This window comes from Fulmarus glacialis, unplaced genomic scaffold (genome assembly GCF_000690835.1).
Source record: "Fulmarus glacialis isolate BGI_N327 unplaced genomic scaffold, ASM69083v1 scaffold5620, whole genome shotgun sequence".
NCBI classification, from domain to species: domain Eukaryota; kingdom Metazoa; phylum Chordata; class Aves; order Procellariiformes; family Procellariidae; genus Fulmarus; species Fulmarus glacialis.
In genome coordinates, this window is record NW_009188229.1 from 14,622 (window position 1) to 32,616 (window position 17,995).

A 17,995-nucleotide genomic window follows, 5' to 3' on the forward strand; every position below is an offset into this window, starting at 1 on the left:
TGGACGCATCCTATGTTACAGTACTATAAGCCACTTATACAGCAATTCAATCCCTCTTCTAGAGCAGGAAGCACTTTAAAATGTGCCAAGGACACTATCAAAGGAGGTCACCCGTGTCCCTGCCACCAGGACCCTCTGGCTGCCAATTGCATTTTAGGTTTGGGCTTACGTTTCCTACGAGGCTTGAGGTCTCGGTTCACCGGAGGGGGCTCCAGGTCCGAGGGAAGCTCAGGTAACGGGCTGGTGAGTTTTTCAGTGCTGACGACAGGGAAGGTAAATGTGGCTGAGCCGGGGCTCATGGGGATGTAGCCGTCGGGTGAACAGTCAGAGCTGGGTGCAGAGGGAGAGGTGCTGGGGCGCATGGGCACGTAGCTGTCCTCCGTGCTGTCAGAAGCAGTCGAGTAGAGCGGGGAGAACCGACAGGGCTTCAGGAGCAAAGGAGGAAAAGAAAGAGAAATTGGTCGATAAATGAAGAGCTAACCCCCTGCAAGGCAGGAAGTGCTGTGAGCTAGCAACAGATCTGAGCTGAGCCCCAGGCCAGGAGAGTCCTGACATGATCTTTCCGAGAGGCGCAAGCCGGAAAGACACGAGACAAGCGCATGAGTTCAGATGCACACTCCAGCTTTGGAGAAGTCCACTTCTGAGTTTTGCAAGTCACTGCTGGAAACGAGGACCAAACTTACTGGTCACTTAAGTAGGTTAAATCCTCCAACTTCAGTGAGGCTGCACTTGACTCTTCCAGAAGTAATTCTGACCTATAAAATGAAGGAGGCTCCTTCATACAAAAAAACATCCGAAAGGGGAACATCTGATGAACTAGATTTTTGCAAATGTGGAAGCTGAGAGAGCAGACACACAGACATACAAGTTACTTCTGACAGCTGAGAATAAACGCTAGAAATTAATTTCATGCTGGTTGGAGCTAGCTGAGTGGTGAGAGGGATTGATTGCAAACCTCGGAAGCTTTCAAAGGAGAGAAAAATATAAGTTGCCCACCACCAGAACTTACATACAAGCAGCAAAGGATCTCCCACACAGAAGAAGTGTACAGCGCCAAGCAGAAGACTGGCTATGTGATGTGTGATGGTGCTACATATAACCATGTCTGTCAAAGGCTGTGTCTGGAGGCTTTGGACTGACACAGCCCTGAGTCGCAGGCGCTTTGAGAGCAAAGACTTTCCTATGTCCTAAAGAGGAGATATCACTCAGGATCATGAAGTGATAGGCTTCTTTAGACCCTTTTTTCCAGAGATAAGCAGTTTTCTCAAGTGCTTTTGGTCAACAGTTTAATTCTCGAGGCTACTGGTATCCTTTTTCACAACAGACCTGGCTTCACCTGCTTTAAAAACAGGGTGCTCAGCGCTGTGGCCTCCCTCTCCTTCCTCTCTCAAAGGCTTCCTGTGGCCGCAAAGAAGCGGCACAGAAGTTGCCCAAAGCCAAGTGTTTCTTCCATTTTTTTATTCTTCTGCTGAACACAGGAGAGGAATGATTGAATATCAGGATGTGAAATGATTCACTTTCTGAAGTTTGTCATGTGCCAGTGTTTTAAATTTATGCAAGCAGAGTACTTACCAAATTCAAGCTAAGCCTCTTATCCCGACTTCTTAAGGAACTGCCTTCCATGTCTGCTGCAAGGAAAAAAAAGTGATTAAAAATGTGATAAGGCAGTGCAACCTTACGGAGATAATTCTGGAGTAAAGCATATGGCTCTAAAATAATTAGAGCTTTATAAAGATCCCATAACTCCTAGTATTTATCCTAAATGAGGAAATCCAATGACACTTAAGACAAGAACCAACTCAGTAGCATTTCAAGAGCGATTACATCTATTTTAAGTATGATGAAACCAAGGAACATGTTCATGTGTAATCCAGCTGTAACTTATGCTTCCTGTAACACAAGCAGTTGGGGAGAAAAACTGGTGTGGTGTGGAAAGCAAGCAACCAAGCAAAAATTTAAACCCAGCTCCTGCTCTAGTCCCGCTCTGTTTTCCCATCTGTCAAATTGGGGAAATTATATGAAAAGGCACTGTAGGGAATATTAATCCATTATTGTTTGGAAAGTTATTTGGGAGCCTCGTATGTAAGGTGCCGGGGAAGCACATGTTATTGTACAGAGGGTGCATGGGGGAACTTAATGGTAGGAGAGAAATTCTTCTCTTTGTCACCCAGAAATGCTGATGTGGTGCAAGTGGCTCAAGCTGATGGGGAACAAATAGCCAGAAAAAAGGTTACCAGTCAGTGTCCCCTTGTGCAGGCTGGCCTTTCTCAAACGTAGGTAAATTTTATTTTTGAAGCAAAAGGCAAAAAAAATGAAATCCATCATCCAGTGCATAGAAGATCAGCAGTGGGAGATGCTACCATCCGCTTCTGGACAATGATTTTCTGTGCAGAAAATGGCTTTTCTGTGGGAATGCCTTAAAACCCTGCAACCATGTTAATCCAGTTCCTGCTTTTATGGTGGAGATGTCAATACTGTACTGCAACTGGGGGTCTTTGTGGTGGCATCCACATAAAAGGCAAAAGTGCTAAAGAAGAACAAAGCAATACTGTTAGTGCGGATATATATTTAGATAGACACCGTCACTGTCCTGGGACAGCTACATTTATTTATTTTTTCGGCAAAAAGACATTCGGGCACAACGCTCCGGCAGATGCCGGGATACAGGTGCCTTATACATGTACAGCTCATTCCCCTTCATGGCACTGCAACCAGCATACGCTGCCTTTGTACTGGGTTAATTACATCTGTTCAACTTTTACAGGTTGCCAAGGGCCAAAAATGAAGTAAATAACTCGAGTGGGCTCATTCTGGGAGCTGGTGAGGAACAGCTGCTTTCTCCCTGTTTCTTTTTCCGATCTTTCTTGTTAAACACATTTTAATTCAGAGTTTAACCTTTCAAATAGTTTCAGCTGCACTTAGGGTAAGAAAAAATAGCAGCACTTATTAATTCATTGCTGCCCCCTGTCAGGCAGAGATAACCTTGCAGCACGGTAGCAGAACATGACATTTGGCCACATAATCCTCTTTAAAACATTTTGGCATAAATTGGGTTGGAGGAACATTAACTGTCTCAAGCGCGCTGGCGGCGTTAGGGTGGCACACGTGCAGAAGCAAGAGCAGCACCTTTCAGGGAGCAACCAAATGTAACTGATTATTAAGAATACCAATTCCACTGATGAGTGTTTCTCCAGAAACCTTCCAAGAATTGTTTGTACACTGATAAACAGGCTGGACTGTTTATAAACAGGCAAGAGGTCTCCTTGCTTTAGCTTCTGAGTTTAAGAGCAAGATCTAACGGCCCCGAACATCGGTTGGTCATTCAAACTACCGGAGTCTAATGGACACTTGTTCTTAAAAACCTACATATTCTTCCTCATAAAAAATGACACATCACTGCAAAATACTTGATGATTTCCAGCAGGTACTCCAGCTGCCTCCCTCTGTTCTGTGGCTCCACAAAATAAAACTTTCTCATACTGCGTATGCTGGTTTTTGACACCTTGATGTTCTGGGATTTTGACTGTTATTTTTGTTTGTGGTGATGGTGTTTCAAGAACAAGTGGAAAAATCACCTCAGCTCAGAGCAGAACTTGCATTGCAGCAGAGCCTTGCTCTGCAGCGGGTTTTCAGGCTACCCTGACTGAAGTGCAAGGACAGAGTGGGATTTGCTGAAGGACACACAGAGTCCCTGGTTCAACCGGGATTACATGCCATCCCCAGCGTCTCCCTGGCTTCCTGTTCTTTACTCTAAGCTGCGAAAAGACATGCTGCTGTTATGGAAAGGACTGGATGTAGCGAAACGGCACAGCTACAAAGCATTTCCCATGTGCAAGCCCACATTTTGACCTGCATAAATAGAGAGTTTGGCATTGCCTGATTCAGTGGCTGGCTTTTCATTTTTGTTTTTCTACTGCTTTCTTTTTTGGAAAGGGAGGGGGCATGGAAAATTAGCAAGTCATGAGGCACCCTGAAAAGATCACAGCCAAATTGCTGCCCATGTGTACAGACTGAGGGGCTTTTACAGAGCAGGAGATGAATGTAAGGGACAGGTCTGAATCCCGCTCGCAACTAATTTGAAACAAGCATTTCAGGTTGCTTTGGGTGGTGTATGATTTTGCAGTGGGGAGGACACGGAGGCAAACTGGAGGTGGGCACCCGCTCTGCGCTCGTGGGCAGCTCCACCCCTCACACTGGTCCTGCTTCGCTGGCTCTCGGAAATGCACTCACCTTTCCAGTTCCTCACGTTGTCTAAGCTGGACAAGGAGATCCTCCTGGGCACCAGAGCGACCTGAGCCCGGCAGATCCCTGCATGCCCGTTCTGGAGGGCCCCGCCGCCCACCTCATCCCCTCTCCTGTCCGAGAAGTGGGTTGGCTTGGGTGGCCGCGGCGGGGGCGTGTTGGACAGGATGTCCAGCTGGGTGACACGCACGTAGGGCAGCGCGTTTTGGCTCTTGTCAATCTGAAAGGTTGGTGTCAGTGGTGTCCCCAGCAGTGGAGAAGAGGAGGAAAAGTCACTGGGTGGCCCGCTAATGTCTATGTTCCTGGACACAGTGCTGGGATTTGCCAGTGGGGCCCCATCCTGGTGCACAGTGCCAGCGCTGGATGGCTGTACAAGGTACAAGGAGGGCTGGGACTGCAAGGAGTCGACAAAAACATCGTCCGATGAGGTTTGCTCCAGAGATCTGTCCGAATTCGACCAGCTGTCACACCTGCACAGAGACAGAGGTCAGGACTGCGCTTTCCTTTTTTCCTGGTTGCAACTGAGCAAGTGCACAGCAGAAAAAAAATAAACAACCCCACAGTTCGGGACAAAATCTGTCCCTTCCCTATGGCTGTGGAAGGTCCCCCCTGAGTTGGGGGATGGGGCACTCTGTGGAGCACCTTGGGCAGCAGCAGGCAGAAAGGGCATCTGGAGGGAGGCCGTATGCAAGGTCCCCAGCCACCCACCCTGGAAAGGGACAGGACCAACATACAACACTCGACCGCTAATCTGCACTATGAAAAGCCCCCTGTAAACTGGATTAGGCTCATGGTCCCCTGTTGTGCTCCAGAGACTACCCTGAGTGGCAAGGCTCAAGGACAAGTTTGCCCCAGTTTCCCAGGACATCACTGGGCAGGCAGAGGGTGGCTCCAGCCCGACACACCTGGCACACCCCAGACCTACCTGTTGTGGCTGAGCTTGCCCGACTCGCAGTTGGAGAGGAAGAGGTAGTCGGGGAGGAAGACCGACTCTGACTCGCTGGGGGTCTCCTCTGCGGCAGACGCGTCAGCAGCAGCGTGGTCGACCGAGAAGGAGGGATCAGCGATGCGGGAGGCGTGAGTGGAGGCGGCTGGCGATGGCTGCGGGGACGAGGTGGTGTGAGACAGGCTCTCCACCGAACCTGCAATGGGAATGGACAGCCCCGGCTGAGGGACAGCTCTGACTCGCCCTGGCCCACTGCCTCTCCTGGCCATCACCACCTTGCTTTTGCACCAGGGATGTTTTACCCCAGAGTGGCAGTGGGTCAAGACAAAAATGGATTCTGGGGAGAGGGGAGCCTGATTTTGCAGCTGCTCCCCCTGCCCAGGCTGGGCAAGCCAGCTGCCAAATCGAGGGGCTGCAGGAGGTGCAGACCGCTCCTGCTCTGGGGTTCCCCACTCCCGCAGGGCTGTAGCATCCCTCCTGCATACAGTAATGAAGACAGCCTCTGCTGAGGAAAATGTTGAGGCAGAGCAGTCTGTTTTATCAAGAATTTTTTAGGACCTAATGCAAATAATTAATTATTAATCTCCAATACTTCAAATTAATGGTGACAAGGAAAGGGATTGATTTTTTCCCACTTTCTAGATCTCAGTGGACAAAACTGAGCTTTTGCAGCTCATGCAGTAGCTGGATTTGTTGCATCTCTGAACTTGCCTGCAAACTCCTTATGCCTCTCTAGGCTGGACATCAAAGCCACGAGAGCTGTGGTGTAGCTGTTAGTGCCCAGCTGGAGGCTTGTTGGCTCTGCTGAGAAAAGGGACACTACTTTTCTGGAGGCCACAAGGCACAGGGGAGCCTGTGCTCAGTGACACCTTCCCTGCTCCTTCCTTCCCTGGGCATAACACTCCGGTCCCCTCCCAGCACAGAGAGGGGTGGTGGTGGGGAGAGGAGCAGGTCTGGGCTGCAGGCAGCAGGGCTGGCCCAGGCTGCACAGAGCTGGCCACCTGCTCAGCTCCGGGTTCACCTCCGACCACCAAGGCCACCCTTCACTGGCAGCATACGGCCGAGGCACTCATACCCATCTGGCCCGAGCATTGCTGGGCAGCAAAGACAAGTCTAGTCCTGTTGCTCTTCCAGTCCCTGCTAGAGAGCCGGGGATGCTGGGCAGGAGGGATGAAGGAGTGATGGCTGAGCCACACCGAGTTAAGGCTAAGCACAGCCTCTGGCCCAGCTTTCGGGGCATTTCAACTCAAAAATTGAGTCCTCAGTGCAAGTCGGACCTCCCACTGTGGGCAGCTGTGGAGTGGGAAGGGCCTGGGGTGTCTTTGCAGAGCAGCTCTCCAAAGACATCTGCTCCTGGCAGCAAGCTCAGCCAGCCAGGAGCACGAGCCCTCAGTTAGAGAGTATGATTTTTCTAATGAAGCTGTAGGTTGCTGCATGGCAGTTCCCTCACCATGGCTGCGCGGGGACCAGGCAGTGCTCACTGGGTGCCCCAGCTGTCCCCGACACCTGCGGGGCTCGGCAGTGGGTACCCATCTCCCTGGCTGAAGTGCAGGTACCGCCTGAGTCAAAGCTGCAAAACCCTTCAAAATGAAAAACCCCGCTGCAAAAACAAACACAAGAAACCAGCTACAGCTGATAAAACCAAACCAAGCATAAACATGCCTTCAAAGCATAGCAAGAAGGCAGATTTCTCTAATGCTGAAATTCAGAATTTGTTGGAAATGCTGGGAACCAGCCCCTGACTATCTGCGTACATGCTGCGGGCCAGATCCTGCCCTGTGTGGTGAGGTCCCGAGATCCTCTGGCAGGTTCTACCTAGTTCTCAGCTCAACACAGCAACAAGCCTTGGCACTATACTGGGTTGTTGTAGTCACTTCTCAACCCTGGGAGATGCTAGGTATATATACAAGCAGGTCCGGAGAGATGGAGAGGGCTGCCAAGACTTGGGTGGTTAGACAGCAACATCACTAAACAAACAAAACCCTCTAGTGACCCAGACTTCCACACCAGCCACAGCAGGCTTCACCCTGTCATCTTTATGATCTCAGTCAGAAGAAGAGTAAAACAGCTGATCTTCTCTCTCCGCACTACCCGATACCTCATCCCTTTAAATTGGGGAGGGAGCTGCCTCTTTCCTTCCCATCTACTAGTATTGACTCACTGCTGCTTCCTCCTGTTAGCTTTGGAGGTCTGGTGCAGTGGTGGACTCCAGGTCAGCAAAGCATATAAGCACGTGCTTAAATTCAAGCTAAAGCAAAGCATTTGCTTAATTTTGAGCAGGTGCTTATAGCAGCAGGATTTCAGCAGTGAGCATCTGGAAGGAATGGCTTTTACAGGGTTTCACATTTGCAAAGCAGAACTGAGGGCTGCAGCCTTCCCATCTGAAAAGTAACTTTTCTCTTGTTCATTGTGCTGGCTCAGACGGTAATCTGCTTTCAAATCTTGGACTCGGAGAGCTGTCTTGCAAGCTGAGGATGATCAAATATGCACCGGGCTAACTCCATAGGGAACTCGGAAAACCATGTTCACGTCACCATCTGACCACATTTATTTAAAAAAAAAAAAACCAAAACAACTAAAACCTGCCACAATGCATAAGAAAGAAATTAATGACATTCTAGATTATTAACACAGAGAACGAACAGGCATGAACTCCATCTGGTACTCACAGGGTTTAGCCACGGATTATCCCATCAGGAAAGGCTGCGAGCTGCAGACCACATGGCAACCATTGTGAGCAGGAGGGAGGGATGGGGACAGCGCAGACCTGCCCTTTTCTAACCTTCAGGGGCTCAGGGACCTGCAGCCAGCTCCTAACAGACCGTCCCTGTCCCTGCCAGCTCTGCTGGTAACCGAATCAGCATGCATTAAAGTTGTACCACGACAGCAGCTGGGTAGAATAAATTATGCATGGCCACTTTCAACAGTGAGAAGGCAGAGAATAGATTTGGTGCCTGCCCTCCCCTTTGCCAGAGAGGCAGCGGGAGGCTTCAGCTGCCAAAATAACTGCTTCAGTGGATACTAACCCAAAAAAATCTCTGCTCTGCATTGATGTGGAAAGTCACCATGGAGGATGTGGAGCATCCTCTACAGTGACTGTCCCCATCAATGCAGGGCCATTGCTTGGAGAAACAGAGGGCTTCTCCCCCCTACTACAGACCCCAGCCCACTCCCCAAAAATTGTTACAGTGCAACAGCAGTGCCGGGACATAGTGAAATAGGGGGGTCCTGCTCACAGCAACCCCCCACCAGGCTGCATGGCCATACCAAGGAGGCAGAAATGCCACCCACCCCTCCTGGCCAGGGACCAGAGCCTGACATTAAAGAGCAGCCTTGAGTCCCTGCAGCTGAGGAGGGATTTCCTCCTGCTCAGAGGGGTGGGGAGGGAGTAGCCCCAGTGCCTGTCCTCCAGCATGGGCTGGGAGGAGCTGTCACACCTCCCCTGAACTGTGCAAGGGCCAGATGCTGCTGTGAGCAAGCCTGCCAGGACACTGCCTGCCCTGCTTTGTATGGGAACAGAGCAGGGAAATGAAGTGAAGATGCTCAGGAGAAAGCGTCTCTGCAAGGAGAGACTAGTCCCTCCAGGTAGCCCCTCAGTGCAGCAGTCCCAGCTCCCCTTGATCCCAGCATGCTGTCCTGACTGGGGAAGATGCTCCCTAGTGTGGCTACAGCAAGGTCCCGGGGAATCAAACCATCCCCATGCCATGACGGGCAGGGTCTCTGCACATTGGCAAAAGAAAAAAAAAAAAGGGAGAGACATTTAAGGAGGCAAAGAAACTATCAGAGGAGCAGGCAGAAAGGGAGAAGGTCCCAGCAACAAGCAATGATGGGTGTGAACAACAGAGCAACCAGAGGTGAGGGAGAGGTGGAAGAGCAGAAATGCTCTAATCCAACTGCCAGCAGCCAAGAGGAACCCACAGGTAACCTGTCACTTTGGATGACCGTGCCAACGTCCTGGCCCACGCACTGTGCAGGGAGGGCACCAGTGAGGGGGCCTCCCCAGGGACATCAGGCTCCACTGTGGCCCTGGGTGGTGTGGGAGAGAGTAGAGCAACAGGGGAGCAATGGAGATCAGCAGGGACCTTCAGGTAAGGGCTGCATTCCGGAAGGAGCAAGGTGTTTACGTGGGATGTGGAACAATACCTGGAGCCTGTAGAAGTGAAGAGGGAACCCAAGACAAAAGGTCCCTCTTGGGCTGAGGAGCTGCCTGCCAAGGCATGGCCTGGGGGAGCATTCAATGCACAGCTGCAATCTTTAAAAGTAAGGCTTCCTAATGAAAAAGGCTAAACAACTTTCACAGCAGTTTCTCCAGTGAAAAGCTGCTATATTGCATTGTGTCAATTAATCAAGGTTTCAGCTTGCATATGGGATAAAGTGTGTCCATGATGTCCCATAGCCACCTCATTTCATTCCCTTCCCTGCCCAGCCACTTGGCCCAAGCATCCTCTTGATCCTCTGTGTGGCCACTGGTCCCATGGGATTGAGGAACGACTGCTCTATTGGGAGCCTTCACCAGAGGTCGAAGCAAGATTTTACACAGAAATGGTAGGAAAATAGGGAGGGAGGCCTCTTCCTCTCTCCTCCAGCTGACTGCCCTGAAGGTGCCAGCTCCCCTGTCATTTTCAGAATAGCCAGCGGCACAGCTTCTTGTGGCAGCCGAGTGCTGCAGCATGATGATTGCTGCTGGCAAGTCCTTCCCGACAGCCGCCCTCCCAGGTGCTTCCTGACATCTGCCTGGAGCTTGCATTTTGCCTCCGTCTCTTAGCCGTCCCCTCTCTTGTTGACTAAAAAGCTGTCCTCACAGGGCCAGCCACGGTTTTGCCAACTTCGGTCTGCATCTGGCTGCTTACATGTCAGACCGGAGGCCTCTGATGACTAGGACCTGGCTGTTCGTCCAGCTTCTTTGCTACTGGAAGGGACTAACTGGGAACAATGGGACGGTGTTTACAGCTGAGTCACTGCATAAACCTGTGGCTGCACTTTCTGTGCATTCAGCGGAGAGAGCAGCAGATTTGGTTTTGGCCTCAAAGTCACAGCAAATTTTCAGAGACAAGGATTAAGAGTGATTGATTTCACAATATAAGATTGGCTTTGAGATTCATTTTAATATACAGAACAGCTTATTAAAATTTCCTGCAATTGATGTGTCTTTCTTTTGATGATTCATTTCAGGGACTATTATTTTTTTAACACAGTAGCATTCAAGTTAAAAAAGCATACGGCATTTAATAGAGCTTTTCTCTTCTTATGTTAATTTTTAAGGGTAATTTGTTTAAACCTACAGGCTCTTGGGGGATTTAGGTGCTTCAAAAAAGTTGAAGCAATTAGCAACTGTTTGAAATGTGATGTGCAACCTGTGGAACTGTGCAGATTTAAATCAGAGGACCTGAACACGCCCTGCAGCCTGACCTGACCTCACCAGCATGAACTGCAGGATAAATAGAGGATCTTACAAGCTATTCGCCATTAGAGATATGGTAAGTGCATGTCTGGAAGCTTAGCTTATGCGATCTGTGATGAGGGCTGTAAGTTGAGGTGCCAGACTTTATACTGAACCAAGGCAAATGCTCTGCACTGCTGAACTTCTTGGGGGAAAATATCCACCTTGAACAGAGCAGAAAGCTGGGATGTCAGTTTTCCCAACTGCCGCACCAAGAGTTGTCACTTCTCATCCATCAGTGTCTACACTAGCAATCTTTGCTGGGAGAGAAATACCACTGTGTAATACTCTTACCACATGTAACTCTTACAAGCAATGCTGCTCTGTACCAGCATAACAGAACAGACATTTCCCAGTATAAATGCATCTATCCTGGGGACAGCCGCTGCCTTAGCTCCTCTGCCACAGATCACATTTCCCTATGCACATCCTCACCGCAGTGCCAGCAGAAGCCTGCATACACATTTGAGAGAAAAATTATTTTTCTCTTTTCTGTTTTGCATGGAAAGGCTTACCTTCATTTCAGAGTAATTAGCAAAATTATATCTAAAATAATACTGCACCAGAAGTAGCAACGCAAGACCAACATCTCAGTGTCAACAAGGGCAGATCAGTAGGAAGGGGGTTACTGAATATCCCTAATTACATCCAAGCTCCAAAGGGCTATTGACTCCAATACCTCAAAGCTACCAGCTCTAGTTTGCAAGTTGCATTCATGGGCAGCTTGTACTTGCATGTAGAAATATGTCAGCACATTTTCCTGGTGGTCTGTAAAGTGACTGGGAAGAGAGCAGATATCACATTTGTAACAGGACCACTGCAGTGTTCTTTCCACTCCCATTTCCCCTCAGAATAAACTACTGAAGAGAAGATTAAAGAAGGCCAGGAACCACAACAGATTCAAATAAAACATCTCACCATCCCTTTTGTTTCCTTTCAAGTTACAAGGTAATGGTATGGCCATGCAGCAGTTGCAGACTCCAGTAGCAGTCTGAGCACAGCAGCACAGGGACCATGGCAGGATAATCTGCCCAGCCACACTATGATACCCTCAAACATATTACTGCCCTTGGGACTGAGTCCCTCCATCACCAGCCTCTTCTGCTCTTGCACTACCTTTTATTACAGTGAAGAACTTCGTTCTGACTCACTTCCTATGAAGCTCTCAAATTGCTGCTCTATCTGCCCCTTGGAAATGTCAAGGGAAATTCAGATTGCTGTTATCTGAGCCTGATTGTCTCATTTGAAAGGTAAGTTAATGATGATACAGGTCCTGACTTTAATTACTGGCTACATCCATCTTGGAGTGGTTAATTCTTGGAAGCTTTCCAAGACATTCACCCTACTGAGCATATACAGGTGTAGGTCCTGGCCAAACAGGCTGACTTTACACTTCACTGGCAGGACCATCTCTTAAGTCTAGACACATGCTTCTAACACTGTCCTGTCCTCTGTCTTTTCTTTATTTTTCTTCTCATTAATAGACTAAGACAGCTCAGTATTTTTGTCAGATTTATGTATGTGCATATACACCCAAGTCTGTGCACATTCCACATCCAGCAAAGCCTGAGAAAATGAGAGTTTTGTAGGACATTTCCTAGAACAGGTGTCTTACATTAAGCCAAACTAAATAAATATGGGACATGTAATGAAATAAACGGCCCCAGAAGATAACAGTCAGTCAGCTTTTCACATAAACAGTACCTTTTCTTACTAAGGACCTGCTGTTTATTCTAGCAGGGATTGCTTCACCAAAGTGAGACCAAGTGGCCAGCTATTATTTCTTCCCAGCAGAAGTGAGATCCCTGATAACTTTCAAATCAGGGTTTAGCAGCAGTGCTGTGTGGAGCTATAGGAAACAGTCCTGCACCACCTGCCCAGCCCAACCGGACAGCAAGGTCCATGCTTCCTCTCACCCCGGGTGCTGCTGTGGAGGAGCCCAGATGCAGATTATCCTCCCAACACCCAAGACGAGCATGATCCTACCTGTGCCATCTTCCAGATGTCCGAAGTTACAGATCTGGCTGATGTTGTGCACCCAGATCTGCATCTCCTCCTCAGTTTTGGCTACCAGGTAGAAGGTGCGGTAGGTAGTTCTCACAATGAAGACGAAGTTGTTCTGAAATTCCTTCTTGATGAAGTTGGGCCCTGAGTGCTTCAGCACTTCGCACTCGTTGAGGTCGATGATCCGAATAGGCTTTTTGGAATGGTTGTTCCTGTAGTACTCCAGCACATCCGGATTCCCGCTCATGCGGCCTCTGCGCAGCACGAACCAGCGCTTCCGCCATGCCTGCAAACGGCACAAACAGGGCCCTTTTAGTGCCAACCACATAATATATCAATTGGCCCACACATGCATATTTTCCTTTAGGTTTTATAGTTGTTTTGATAAGTTAGCCAAATTGTGACTTTGATTTGAAGTGCTTGCTATCGGCTTGTATTTGTGATAGGAAAAAAGGCAGAGGGTTGTCCCTTTGGAGGTCAAGAGGAGAAAGACTTCTCCCCTCCTCTCACCCTCAGCCTGCCAGCATGGTGTAATCAAAATGATCTGATACTTCACCATCTCATCTATAGAAGAGGTTGTAACACATTTTCTTTGTGAAACGAAAACACCTAGGACTGCGCCCTGTGTTGCAGTACATGACTTAATATCTGGCAACACCTTTTGCCCAGCAAAGGCAAGGCCTCCAGATGACCAGTGCAGCTTCCCTCGCACAGTTTTCAGTGCTAATAAAAAGCTGCTAATGAGCTGCCAGTTACTTCTGAAAGCCCAGAACAAACCTTAAAGAAGTTGTAGTGCTAAAAAGTTAAACAGGAAACTTCCCAACCTTACAGAAGGATGTCTATTTATACAGACACTGCTTCGAGTGACCACACCCCAAGCCAAACTGGTAAGCACTGATGTCTTTTAGACCCTTGTGAGTGAAGGTATGGGTCCCATACATGCTTAAATGAAGTCCTGGCAGAACTAAGATGCAGTATCACTTTATAAAGCTATATGCAAATTTCTAGGAACAAAATAACATATTTTCCCTTTTTTCCAGAAGCTGTTTTTGTTCATCAACAGTGTAAGTGACCGTGTTGATTACAGCTGTCACCAACACACTTACTTTGAGGGCCACAAGAAATCCACCCTGAGCTCTGTTCCACAGAGAAAAGCTGAAATAAGACATTAGGAGCTTCCCCCTTACCAAACTCCATAAAAACTGTGTTGGATAAAGTCATGCCCAAACCAGCAAGGCCCGGGCGGCTGCCAGGGAGCAGCTGAAGCCAAGGCTGCAGCTGCCCCAGCTCTGACGGCAGCCTGAGAAAGGTGCAGGGGCTCACGCGCTGCCCAGGTACCTGCAATAGCTATACAGCCACTGGCTGTTTTAATGCCTTCATAAGAGTTAAAAGTTCATTAAAGAAACATCTGAACAACCACCACAAACTCCCTCCCTGAATCTTATTCAAGTGCTCTTTGCAAAATGACTTGTCACAGCAACATAAACCTGGGCAATAGCTTGTGCTCGAGTTAAAAATCATGCTCATTTTGCAAAGAGTGGATCTGTCTGTCAGTTTAAAGATCTGAAATCTAAAATGCAGCCTTAAGGCAAAATAACTGAGTTCAAGATGTTTTCACTAAGATACAAGAGTCCTTACTGGCACAGTTTAGGATCAATACAGGCACTGCAGATTTTGCTGACACTTGAGGTCCCATGGGCATGGTCATAGTTAAAACAATCAACAAAAAATAGCAATAATAATTTGTCAAGAAAAAGCATATTTTCTTCTAGCCAGAAGAGACTTCTTTGCAGGGCAGCAAACTTTTCACAGTCTGTCAATATTCACCCAAAAATTTATCTAGAAGTAAGTCCATTCAGCCTGGCAGTACCTTATCTATTTTGAAAGCAAAAGATTCTTCAGAAACAACATACAGGGACCAGAGAATGAAATCTCATAGAGGGAGCTCTTGCAAGGCTGAACAAGCACATATCAGCCTGTGTAAGGGGGGGTTTCAGAGAGGGGGGTCAAATCAGGAATAAACAGGAAGCAGAGGTGAGGTGCAAAGTGTATTGCACAAAGCAAATTCAGTCTTGCCCTCATGACCTGTAGAGGTTTAAAAGTGATTTGGTCTCTGTTGAAAGTAGCTAGAGATAACAGATTAGAGAGATATCTCTCCGACAAGTCTAATTTTGTGGGAGCCAGGAAAAAAGAACACCCCCCCCCAAAGGAAATAGAAACAAAGGAAAAATGTTTAATGGAGAAAACACTTTCCTGACTAGCAAGCTTCAACAGTGGAATACAGCCCAGCAGGTACTTCACATGTACAGTCCCAGAAAGAGTCCACATCTCTGCCACCAGCAAGCCAAGTGCCACACAGGCTTAATGCACCCCACAGATGCATCAGAACAAAAAGGTCACATCCCCTAAAACACTCTCATCCCTAAATAACAAAAGAGAAATGCTTCAGGAAGTGTAAGCCAAACAAGACCTGCTCCTTCACCTCCCCAAGAAGCAGGCTGCTAAGGCAGAGAGGGGAAGGAGCCACCAGCTCTCCACCAAGACTACAAAACCACTTCCCACTCCTCCCCCAAGGCTGCCAGCCCTACAGCTTAAATACACCTGGCTCCTTCTGATGGAAATCGGATGGAAATCACCTGCATATGAGCAAGCTGAGGAGGGAGGGAGGGGAGGGGAGGGGGGAGCAGCTGGGGACACCCTGCCTAGCTAGCACCCATGCAGCTGTTGGGGGGGCGGGAGCTCAGCCCCGAGGCCGGGGCTAGCTCAGGGCTACCTGCCGGTGGCTGGTACAACACCCTCAGGCAGGATGGCCCAGTACCTGTCCCCATTTCCTTAGCATTTTAATTTTCATGAGTCTAAAGCAGTCTGTAGTTTCAGCACAGCCCGGGCAGCCGGTGAGAGGGAAGAGAAAACTGCAGCTGCGCTTTGCGGAAAAGCTCACGGTCCCTCCGTTCAGAGGCAAAGGCTGGCTTTGGCGTGGTGTGAGCGGCTGTGGCTCTGCTGTTTTTGGTTTTGTACTAGCTGAGAAGCTGCCTGATGACCTGTTTCCCTGCAGATACACAATGTGATCAGGCTTATCGTCTGGCTGGCGCTGTGAGACTGGAGATGGAGAGGTGCCCGGTCAGTGCCGCTTGTGATGGGAGAGGAGAGCAGGGCCGAGGCTGTGTGAGAAAACACTGGCTATCATAGACGGGCAGCCGTGAAAACAGGGCTGAGGGGAAATAATGCCAGATAGCTGCCCAAATCTGCACTGCCCTTGGGAAGGGTGGGCCTCCCCTCTCCATCTCCCGCACGGCCACCCTGACTGCCTTCCCCAGGCTTGCGGTGGGGCCCGTGCAGCCAGCCAGCACCCCGTCTGGCTGAAAACAGAGTAGTTTCTTGTTGTGGGGGTAACACGTGAGCTGTAGGGAACGTGCAGGAAGGTGGGGGGCGGAGAGGGACAGAGGAACTGCCCTTTGGGCATACCGCAAACTCGGACAAGCTAACAGCCCTTGGCTGCCGCCGTTCATTGCCCCAAATATTAATGTGCTCTGAAACCGATGGTGGTATCTTGCTGTGAGCTGCAGGGACCGGAGGAAATACCCTGCCCATGCCGCTGACCCGCCGCTGGACCTGGAGCAGAGGGGAGGGAGAGGCGCCGAGGGACAGCAGCTTTTAAATCGGCGCAGCCTGACTCAGCAGCGCAGGTGAATCAGCACTCGTAGGCTCAGACCTTCAAAGACACTTAAGCGCTCAATGTCCCTTGAAATCAGTGCGGGTGCCACGGCAGGGTGGCAGCGGCACAGGGCGATGGCGCAGCCTGGCCGATGGGGAGTTTGCCGGCGCTGCCCGGCGAGCTCATCTGCTGCCCCGTGCCAGGGCTGCTCCTTGCCTGCCACCAAAGGGACCCGTCTTGGGGAGCGAAAGGAGTGGAAACCGCCTCATCCCACACTGGGAAATGGGAGCGCTGCCAGCTCGGTGCCCCAGCACCCAGCCTTGCCTGGGCGCAGGCAGGCCATCTCAAGGAAGGGGATAGGAGGGTGGGAGGGGATGGGACCAGCTCTTCTCTGGGTGTTTGCTCTTAACATCAGCTTTGTTGTACCATCAGACTGCATCCACACGCACACAGTGCACTTGCACCTCACCTCTCCAGGCTTTTTTTTCCTCCACTCTCTAGGAAGAAAGTGGCGTTGGCTACTGACATAGCGACCTGCATGGGTAGGGTTGCAGGAGCATCTTTTACACCTCTTCTCCCATTTGATATATCCAGTGCCATCATTGTCTCCCCATAGTGGCTCATTTCCATTCTGAAACTTCACCAGTATGTGCCTTTACTGGCAAAATGTTGTACTCCAAAACATTTTTGCTTATCCTACAATGCTGAGTGTACAATGCGCCGAGTTTTTGAGACACTGCAAACAGACACGAGCAGGTTTGCCATTGCCAATACGCAGGACTCGCCCTGCTCCATGGCGTAGGCAAAGCAGGGGTTTTGGCACACCTTTCAGCATGAGGCTTTTATCTCCAAGAGTCAAATATCCTCTCCTCATTTTCCTGGCATTTGCCTGCAATGAGCTACATATCTTCTTTCCCCAGGGGAAGGGCATGCAGCACACTGGAGTCACTGGGAGCCCAGCTGTGGCAGGCCTTGGCCAGACAAGACGGCGGCAGCAGCTTTTAGCTCGCAGGGACCCAGGCAGCTCGTGTACTACGCAGTCCACTCAGCCCCGGGCCAGAGGCACAGGGGGTGCCTGGCACCTCCCAGCCCCTGCCCTGCAAGGCAGGCAGTCATGCCCCGTGGCAGCTCCTCTCCAGTGCCCACCCCAGCCCCATGGCAGAGCATGGTGGGGTTTTACATAATTGTACGCTCTCGGTAGTTTTCTTTCTACCATTTACCAGTCAGAAGGCTGCCTCCTCCTTCCCGTTACACTTCTTCTCACCTTCCCTGGTTTTCTGTCTTTGCAGCGTGACCTTCGCCCACAGACCAGGATGCAGTGTGGTGCAGCGTGTGCCTTCCTCTCCTTCCCCATCACTCACCCAAACCAGAAGCTGTCCCTGTGCTGGCACCGCGACGCAAGGCGCTGAGCACCTGCCCGGGGCTGGAGGGGCTCCCCACAGCTCGCGGGCCCCTCGCTGGGGAAGGGTGCGCTGTGCCAGCACCCCATGGTACAGCAAGGAGCTCTGCTCCCTGCTCCCTCCAGTCCCGGGCAGCGCTGTGTGCACCCTTGTGCTGCTGCAATACCTTCCTCCTCACAGTTTGTAAGGCACAGTCGCTATTACCGCAAGCCTGTGCCCAGAGGACCAGTTTCTGTGTTTGCTGGGGGGTGCTGGTATCAGGCTAGAGAGCACCTTCGAGCCCCCGCAGTAGCTCGAGGCCGGCGGGG

At 49.9% G+C, this 17,995-nt stretch overlaps 1 protein-coding gene across 3 annotated transcripts in view; it reads right to left on the reverse strand.

Annotated features, from left to right (window-relative positions):
- The window catches only part of GAB3 (GRB2-associated binding protein 3), a 64,166-nt gene that overhangs the window by 5,336 nt on the left and 40,835 nt on the right, over window positions 1-17,995 (reverse strand). For 2 of the 3 annotated variants that reach the window (XM_009577796.1, XM_009577779.1), the window contains exons 2-7: window positions 12,615-12,918; window positions 11,916-11,918; window positions 5,168-5,384; window positions 4,231-4,712; window positions 1,573-1,628; window positions 170-425 (exon numbers count right to left, since the gene is read on the reverse strand). In XM_009577796.1, the coding sequence (XP_009576091.1) occupies window positions 170-425; window positions 1,573-1,628; window positions 4,231-4,712; window positions 5,168-5,384; window positions 11,916-11,918; window positions 12,615-12,918 (1,318 nt within the window). The remainder of the gene's footprint in view (window positions 1-169; window positions 426-1,572; window positions 1,629-4,230; window positions 4,713-5,167; window positions 5,385-11,915; window positions 11,919-12,614; window positions 12,919-17,995) is intronic. The other variant, XM_009577787.1, reaches the window with a different exon arrangement.